We start from the raw sequence: 9529 nt of genomic DNA, 5'->3' as shown, positions 1-9529 counted from the left end.
ATGCACTATGAAGACGGTTGTACACATCCCGGCTTCAAACTGGTGTAGTGTGCATTACCGGAAGTCCGGAGACGTTCTGATTGTGCACACTGAGCCGAAAACCAGTAATGGCAGCAGAGGTGAGCACGACCATGCCTCTGATTCTGTGTATTCATTAGCGCGTTAGCATGGCCACAGGGGTGTGCTACCATGCTAAGGGGACCAACTAGCCAAAGGAAGTAACACCCTTGCGACTAGTCACAGCCCTCATTAGCATATCATAAAGGATCTTTAGAAATACTTTTTCTAAATATCTCTTTATCTATGCTAGTGTATACAGGGACAGTTAGGCAGGGATTAGCAATATGCACCCCGAACTGCTCGCAGTTCTGGGTGCATACAGAACCTGACAGGTTCCCTTTAACCTCATGCATGCAGCGTAGTGTAAATAAAGTGTATGGATCCGTACACTGCTCTGATAAGCATCTGAACAACGGGTGGGCATCTCAGGTCCCTGACTCCCACATTCAACACTACTAAACAGGAGCCATAAAGTATCAAAAATATGCTTAAAAGTTGATTTACCCTTTAAAATGTACCTTCAAATTATACAGAAAAATAATTATAGTGATTAAATTTGCACAACAAAAGTTTTTCTAAATTCCACGCAGTGTCGAGTCTGCTTCGAATAACAAACCCGAATAACTGTGCATTGGGAGTCAGTGTCCTGCTCTGTCTGATGGGCTCCTGTGTGCAGTGCTGCAGCAGGAATGTATTGTGATTCTACACAGGAGCCCATCAGACAGAGCAAGACACTGACTCCCAACAAGTAGCATGTACGGTAGTTCTGTTCCATTATTTCGCACTTCAGGAATATTCCTGCACTGTAATTGTTTTTCTACGCAAAACATGGGGTTGCTATCTCACATAATATAACATCACTGAATTTTAATGACAACATAGAATTACAAAAAAAAATAAATCTGTAAAAATAATAACAACAAAGATAAAATATATATAAAAAAGTTTCTTCATATTTTCCTAACGGTCCATAAACAATTGACCATAGTTGGAGTGCATCCAATTTTTTCATGGGCTTGCATTGCCGATATCGATCCGACACTTGGACCAATACTGGACGTCTAGACGTGTTTTTGTGCAGACCGGTAAATCCCCGAAAACTCACAGACATGTGAACAGGCTAATTCTCTATTAAAGGTATCAGAATCAGAGCTATCTGTGCAAAACCCGATTACGTAAAGAAATGGAACTAGAAACTATATATATAAAATATAATATATATATATATATAAAATATAATATATATATAAATAAAATATATATATAAGATATATATATATATATATATAAAAAATATATATATATATATATACATATATATATAAAATATATATATATATATATATATATATATATATATATATATATATATAAAAAATATATATATATATATATATATAAAATATATATATATATATATATATGACATATATATATATATATATATATATATATATAACATATATATATATATATATATATGACATATATATATATATATATATATATATATATAAAATATATAACAGTGGCAGTAATAAAAATGACAGCAGTCGTAATTGGCGGCTACCAAGGTAGAACTCGGTGACATTTGTAGTTATATTATCACATTGGCTGATTTAATGTCTAAAGCCTCTGATCGGATCGCGCCACGTCTTTGATGACCTGGTCTTCTCCAATCATCACTTCCGCCCAAGATGCTTTGCCTTTCTTTTGCTCCACCAGGTTAATCTCTTTACCTGGACTCTCAGGCTTTACATCCTTGAGTGCGGCTTTCAGGAACAGGACCGAGGGCTGTTCTCCGGCCGTCACCGCTTGTCCTCGTTTGTTGCACATCTCGGTTGCGAGTGAAGAGTTGTCCAGTGCTATCAACCTAGTAAGAAGATCAAGTGGGAAGCGACCGTTCCGACTGCTGTATCCATGGATCAGGGTGCAAAGTGCCTTATGGCGGGAATTTGACAAGTGGCGGTAAAAAGCACAAGCCTGAAGGCAGTTCAGTCGGCTCACTAAGCGAAAAAGCCGCACCCAATTATTTTCTAAGTGGGCTTTGTTGATATCGATGGCTAATCGGACGTGGGGAGATTGCCGCACCTCCCAAGGGAGTTGCAGAGCTCTGTGTATAGTGTCCATATTACCTGCAATGGAAAAATAAGATGAAGATCAATGATAACTTTATTTTCTTCTCTTTTTCTATTATTAAGCAATTTTGGCTATATGCTAAAAGTGAACCAAAATGAAGTGAGCTAAGGCTGGTTTCAGACGTTCGTGTTTAATCAGGTAGCAGTCACACGCATGGTTATGGTCACACGTGTGACATCCATGTTTGCATATGTGTGACACGTACCGGGTAAAACACGTGTCTCTGCAATGAAAAGATGTTCTATATTTACCTGTATCCAGCGATGGTGTCTTCTGCTCTGCTGCCTCCCGCTCCTGACCCCCGCTTATTAATTTCATTGATTATTCACTGCCCGAGGATTTGGAAGCCGGAGCATTGCGGGGACAGGCTGGGTACAGCACGCTGAGGACAGCACCGTCGGGGACATTGCCAGGGACATCGCTGGGGACAGCACCGGACAGCAGAGCCGAGGACAGCACCGTAGGGGACATCGCCAGGGACAGGAGAGTATACATCGGTTTGTGCAGTGACATCCAGGGGGTCATCGGAGTTCCCAATTAACTCTCATGAACCCCTGGAAGTCACCATCGTGACACTCGCTGTAGCGCAGTTGTCACAGGGGTGTCATTAGGAGGTCATAAGAGTTCATTGGGAAATCCGATGACCTCCTGGACGTCCCTGCACACACAATGCTGGCAGGATACTCACCTGTCACTAGCGATGTCCCCAGCGGTGCTGTCTCCAGCGCGGTCACCGCGATGCCCCTGCTCCCAGCAGTGAATAATCAATGACTAATGAGCGGGGGTCAGGAGCGGGAGGCAGCATCACTGGGAGAGGTAAATATAGAAAAAATTTTTATTTAAAAACCCGTGTTTTCTCCGGTCCGTGTCACACTGATGTCACACGGATCACATCAGTGTGCTGTCCGTGTGACACCTGTGCTGCCGGAGAAAAAATGGACATGTCTCTGTGTGAAATAGCGGGGCCACACGGTCCGTGTGAAAACATGGCCGTGTGAGTACACAATAGGGTAAAATGGGTACGTGTGACATCCGTGTTAAAAACGGATGTTACACATACCTAAAACACGGATGTCTGAAACCAGCCTAAGACAGGAGGGCTGAAGTGATTTTCTAAGCCTCCTGGGATATGTCCGATCCAAAACAAACACAAATAAAAAGAACTTTCCCCCCCAGATATAAATGAACTTTAAAGCTCAAATAAGTTAAAAGCTATAGTTCCCTATTAAAAGCAAAGTGTACAGGATTCCATGGCATCATGGGTTGAAGAGTTTTGCTGACGCGTTTCTGGCTTAGTCACTATGGCTAAGGACTCTTGTAGCCAGAAAGGCGTCAGCAAACTTTTAAACTCATGAAGCCATGGAATCCTGTATACATTCCTTTTAATAGAGAACTAATTAATAGGAATTTATCTACCCGGATGGAATGTGACTGGGATGTTTTGTGCCCTAAAAAGTAACTTTAGACTTGTTTTTCTACGACTTTTTGCACAGACTGAGCTCAATGATCCAGCAACTAAGATGAATGGGTATTTTACCGTTTTGATGATTGCAGGGGGTGAGGCACCCAGCAATCGCCAAAACAGAGCCCTTTTATTTTTATAACCACCTTTGAATGGAGCGGCAGTGTGCATGCTTATCCGCCACTCCATTCATTCTCTATGGGACTGCCTGAAATAGCTCATTGCTGAGAGTGATCCGGAGTGGTGACTGCTAAGAGTAATCGGGAGCGATGACTGCTGAGAGTGATCGGGAGCGATGACTGCTGAGAGTGATCGGGAGCGATGACTGCTGAGAGTGATCAGGAGCGATGACTGCTGAGAGTAATTGGGAGTGATGACTGCTGAGAGTGATCGGGAGCCATGACTGCTGAGAGTGATCGGGAGCGATGACTGCTGAGAGTGATCGGGAGTGATGACTGCTGAGAGTGATCGGGAGTGATGACTGCTGAGAGTAAATCGGGAGCGATGACTTCTGAGAGTAATCGGGAGCGATGACTGCTGAGAGTAATCGGGAGCGATGACTGCTGAGAGTAATCGGGAGCGATGACTGCTGAGAGTAATCGGGAGCGATGACTGCTGAGAGTAATCGGAAGCGATGACTGCTGAGAGTAATCGGGAGCGATGACTGCTGAGAGTAATCGGGAGCGATGACTGCTGAGAGTAATCGGGAGCGATGACTGCTGAGAGTGATCGGGAGCGATGACTGCTGAGAGTGATCAGGAGCGATGACTGCTGAGAGTGATCAGGAGTGGTGATTGATGAGAGTGATCGGGACTGGTGATTGATGAGAGTGATCGGGACTGGTGATTGATGAGAGTGATCGGGACTGGTGATTGATGAGAGTGATCGGGACTGGTGATTGATGAGAGTGATCGGGACTGGTGATTGATGAGAGTGATCGGGACTGGTGATTGATGAGAGTGATCGGGACTGGTGATTGATGAGAGTGATCGGGACTGGTGATTGATGAGAGTGATCGGGACTGGTGATTGATGAGAGTGGTCGGGAGTGGTGACCATGATCGGGAGTGGTGACCATGATCGGGAGATGTCCCAATCACAAGAGCAAGGCACTTTTGTCTCCCATATGAATGGAGTAGAGGTGCATCTGCCCGACAGCTGTTCCATTCCTTCTCTATTGGACTGCCAGAGACAGCGCAGCCCTGTACTCTGTTACCTTCAGCAGTACCATAGAGAATGAATAGAGCAGCGGGGGACAAAAGTGCGTGGTAGCACAGCAATCAGTGCTGAGCAGATGACCAGTAGTAATCTACTACTTGGCCATCCTTGTTCTACCTACCTGTAATCTTGAACAATCTCTGTTCAGCACAAAATCTAAAATCAGAAAATATGAGAACCCTTACCTAAATTATAAAGAAGGAGAAGAGCCTGAAATTCAGCTTGTCTGGGAAATTCTCCACCATCTTTGTAATATTCGATGAGCTCTGCAAAGCTTTCCCGGACCTGTGCCGAGTGTAGCACTTCATCATAGTCTGCTAGTGGCAGGTCCCTCACCAAATAGGGGGCACAAAGCAAAAACCCGAGGCTTCCTTCAAGCACAAGAGCGGCTCCGTGCCCCCTAATTCTCTGCACTATCAGGTCTTGTCTCACAGCTCGCAGACGATCAAACACAAACGAGTAAGTCTTGGCCAAAGACAACAAGTCCCTAAAGTTGACCCTTGAGCAAACGTCCATCAAAAGGTACTGAACAGTTTTGGCTAGGATTCCCGGGGGTCGTAGGTCCATAGGACAGGACAGTTCTTTCCCTGCTGCGGGGCGGCTATACTCCTTGACAGTCTTTTTGGGATCAGCAATGGGGCGACCTCTTCCTCTTGGACCTTTACACGTCCGCTGATCTTTCTGTAGTTCATACTGATGCAGACGTCCTTGGCGTTCTCGGTCTTGCCTCTCTCTTCGGGGGCACATATCTAGGCATACTCCAACAGGAGGAGAGGAGTCCATCATTTTTGACTGCAGTTTACAGTAGTCTAAAAAAAAAAAAAAAAAAGTCAGTCCAGGAAGATTGGACAATTAAGTGGGGGCTCCATAAGGGTCTGTTACAGCATCCAATTATTTATTTGATAACTTTTAATGTGAATGGTTGTGAAAAGGAACAAAACACCAAAGTGAATATCTTAGTACACATGTGAATGCGGCCCTATACTTTCTGCTTTGATGTTGGGGATATAAACATTGGACAATTGCAATTGAATTGTTGGATCCTTTTGTTCTGAGCGTTAATAAACTGCTGCTGACAGATTCTGGCAGAGCTTACTCCACATTTCCCATAGAGAACACAGTAACATGTGGCCAAAAAGAGTCAGAAAGAGAAAGACCGAGCTGAGAGGTAACCACAAGGTCGTGCGCGGTGTGCAGACTTCCGGCCACATTCCAACTAGACGTTTGCTCACTTCACTTGTATTGGGAGCATGCATATCGTGTACTTGCGCTCACATGACCGTTTGGTCTCACCGCAGCTACCGGAGAATCCTCACAGCGCACACTGTGTGTGATGGATGGGTTCAAGAGTGATGGCAGACTCTGTGATAAGCCTGCACAACCCATTTAAGGCTGGGACTCTCTCTGACATCCTAAAGCGTGCTCGTTGAGCAATAGTGCGTTCTAAGCAGGGGGTACTATGCTGCCAAACACCTTATGTCTAACAAAAGGGCTAAGTGCTGACAGTCAACATACACCGGGCCTTCTGACCTTCCACATTTTCCGGTCCTTCTGACCTCCCACATTCCCTGGTTCTTCTGACCTTACACATTCCCCAATGCCTCTGACCTTTCAAATTCCCCGGTCCTTCTTATCTTCCACATTCCCAGGTCCTTCTGACCTTTTACATTTCCTGGTCATTCTGACCTTCCACATTCCCCAGACCTTGCACATTCCCCGGACCTTCCACATTCCCCGGTCCTTCCACATTCCCCGGTCCTTCTGACCTTCCACATTCCCCGATCCTTCTGACCTTCCACATTCCCCGATCCTTCTGACCTTCCACATTCCCCGATCCTTCTGGCCTTCCACATTCCCCGATCCTTCTGACCTTCCACATTCCCCGATCCTTCTGACCTTCCACATTCCCCGGTCCTTCTGACCTTCCACATTCCCCGATCTTTCTGGCCTTCCACAATCCCCGGTCCTTCTGACCTTCCACAATCCCCGATCCTTCTGACCTTCCACAATCCCCGATCCTTCTGACCTTCCACAATCCCCGATCCTTCTAACCTTCCACAATCCCCGATCCTTCTGACCTTCCACAATCCCCGATCCTCCTGACCTTCCACATTCCCCGATCCTTCTGACCTTCCACATTTTCTGGTCCTTCTGACCTCCCACATTCCCTGGTCCTTCTGACCTTACACATTCCCCAATGCCTCTGACCTTTCAAATTCCCCGGTCCTTCTTATCTTCCACATTCCCAGGTCCTTCTGACCTTTTACATTTCCTGGTCATTCTGACCTTCCACATTCCCCGGACCTTCCACATTCCCCGGACCTTCTGACCTTCCACAATCCCCGATCCTTCTGACCTTCCACATTCCCCGATCCTTCTGACCTTCCACAATCCCCGATCCTTCTGACCTTCCACATTCCCCGATCCTTCTGACCTTCCACAATCCCCGATCCTTCTGACCTTCCACAATCCCCGATCCTTCTAACCTTCCACAATCCCCGGTCCTTCTGACCTTATACATTTCCCGGTCCTTCTGACCTTCCACAATCCCCGATCCTTCTGACCTTCCACAATTCCCGATCCTTCTGACCTTCCACAATCCCCGATCCTTCTGACCTTCCACAATTCCCGATCCTTCTGACCTTCCACAATTCCCGATCCTTCTGACCTTCCACAATTCCCGATCCTTCTGACCTTCCACAATTCCCGATCCTTCTGACCTTCCACAATCCCCGATCCTTCTGACCTTCCACAATCCCCGATCCTTCTGACCTTCCACAATCCCCGATCCTTCTGACCTTCCACAATCCCCGATCCTTCTGACCTTCCACAATTCCCGAACCTTCTGACCTTCCACAATTCCCGATCCTTCTGACCTTCCACAATCCCCAGTCCTTCTGACCTTCCACAATCCCCAGTCCTTCTGACCTTCCACAATCCCCAGTCCTTCTGACCTTCCACAATCCCCAGTCCTTCTGACCTTCCACAATCCCCAGTCCTTCTGACCTTCCACATTCCCCGATCCTTCTGACCTTCCACATTCCCCGATCCTTCTGACCTTCCACATTCCCCAGTCCTTCTGACATGCCACATTCCCCAGTCCTTCTGACCTTCCACATTCCCCAGTCCTTCTGACATGCCACATTCCCCGGTCCTTCTGACATGCCACATTCCCTGATCCTTCTGACCTTCCACATTCCCCGATCCTTCTGACCTTCCACATTCCCCAGTCCTTCTGACCTTCCACATTCCCCAGTCCTTCTGACCTTCCACATTCCCCAGTCCTTCTGACCTTCCACATTCCCCAGTCCTTCTGACATGCCACATTCCCCAGTCCTTCTGACATGCCACATTCCCCAGTCCTTCTGACATGCCACATTCCCCAGTCCTTCTGACATGCCACATTCCCCAGTCCTTCTGACCTTCCACATTCCCCAGTCCTTCTGACATGCCACATTCCCCAGTCCTTCTGACCTTCCACATTCCCCAGTCCTTCTGACATGCCACATTCCCCAGTCCTTCTGACCTTCCACATTCCCCAGTCCTTCTGACCTTCCACATTCCCCAGTCCTTCTGACCTTCCACATTCCCCAGTCCTTCTGACCTTCCACATTTCCCGGTCCTTCTGACCTGCCACATTTCCCGGTCCTTCTGACCTGCCACATTTCCCGGTCCTTCTGACCTGCCACATTTCCCGGTCCTTCTGACCTGCCACATACCCCACCTTCTAACTCTCAGACATTATTTGGCCAGTAGGACGCAGGATCCCATATTCACTTTTGTGTGGAGAATTATGATTTTGTTTTACTTCACTGCTTGTATTTGGTATTAAAATTCATTTTTGCATTTGAGTTTCATTAAAAATTGTGCGTCTTTTGATTTACAGGTTGTTTGTTCCACTTCGCGGTGGTCTGTGGCCAGAAATGAGCCAAGGAGCTCAGAAAAAAAAAAAAGAGAAAAGAGTTTCAAACTGCCCTTTAGCAAACTGAATGAGCTCACTGACTCATTCTCAGTTCACTCCTTCTGCAGCCAGTAATACACAGCGCCACACACAGCACTAATAGAGCAAAGGATGTAATCAAACCCAGTGGCAAAGGTTTTATTTAGACCCAAATTCATGTGTTTTAGTTAAAAACAAATGATTGCCGAAAATGTGGACAATTTCTTTAATAAGGATTTAGAATTCACGTTATACACCCCATTACATTGTGTTACTGCTAGTGTGAGAGAACGTGGCCCCTACAAAGGGGCAGAATCTGACAATGTTGCCCCTGAGCCCTAATGCAAATCTGAGGTACTCCCAGCACTTGGGGCAGCGCCATTACTTCTAGGAACTGACCTCTGTACTGTCAGAAGGCTCCGGAGCCAGACACATCCCGCACATAGGAGCCCACGCTGCACATTGTATACACACACACTATGGTAGATGCTAGACTGTATGGGCTGCTTCCAGGTGTGACGTCATTTCAACACGCCCCCCTGTCACATGATAGGGGCGTGTCCTAAATGCAGCCGACGTTTCCAGCCGAAATAAACATAATTTTTCAAGACCACGTGGTCCTGGTGTAGTTTGTAATAGAAGCTGGGGTCCGGGGGTGAGACCACCAGATGGGGGGAGGGGAGCGAAGCATGATTGTAGAAAGAGTACACA

At 46.4% G+C, this 9529-nt stretch overlaps 1 protein-coding gene across 1 annotated transcript; it reads right to left on the bottom strand.

Moving 5' to 3' along the window:
* Positions 1–1594: 1594 nt before the first annotated feature.
* On the bottom strand, positions 1595–9321 carry SAC3D1 (SAC3 domain containing 1). Its single transcript, XM_075326298.1, has 3 exons — positions 9218–9321; positions 5064–5687; positions 1595–2195 (listed from the first exon to the last, which is right to left on the bottom strand). Exons 2-3 carry the CDS (start codon positions 5662–5664, stop codon positions 1687–1689), a joined length of 1110 nt encoding a protein of 369 aa, XP_075182413.1. The 5' UTR covers positions 5665–5687; positions 9218–9321; the 3' UTR covers positions 1595–1686.
* Positions 9322–9529: the final 208 nt, after the last annotated feature.

The sequence above is a fragment of the Anomaloglossus baeobatrachus genome, chromosome 10, assembly GCF_048569485.1.
Source record: "Anomaloglossus baeobatrachus isolate aAnoBae1 chromosome 10, aAnoBae1.hap1, whole genome shotgun sequence".
NCBI classification, from domain to species: domain Eukaryota; kingdom Metazoa; phylum Chordata; class Amphibia; order Anura; family Aromobatidae; genus Anomaloglossus; species Anomaloglossus baeobatrachus.
The sequence above is the reverse complement of the archived record's forward strand: the minus strand, read 5'-3'. Positions and strand labels throughout refer to the sequence as shown.

Bases quoted from the DNA above. Each gene is read 5' to 3' on its own strand.
- SAC3D1 (XM_075326298.1), bottom strand. From the start codon at position 5,664: ATGATGGACTCCTCTCCTCCTGTTGGAGTATGCCTAGATATGTGCCCC. The intron at 2,196-5,063 runs GTAAGGGTTCTC...TTTCCATTGCAG, and splicing joins TCTCCTTCTTTATAATTTAG to GTAATATGGACACTATACAC.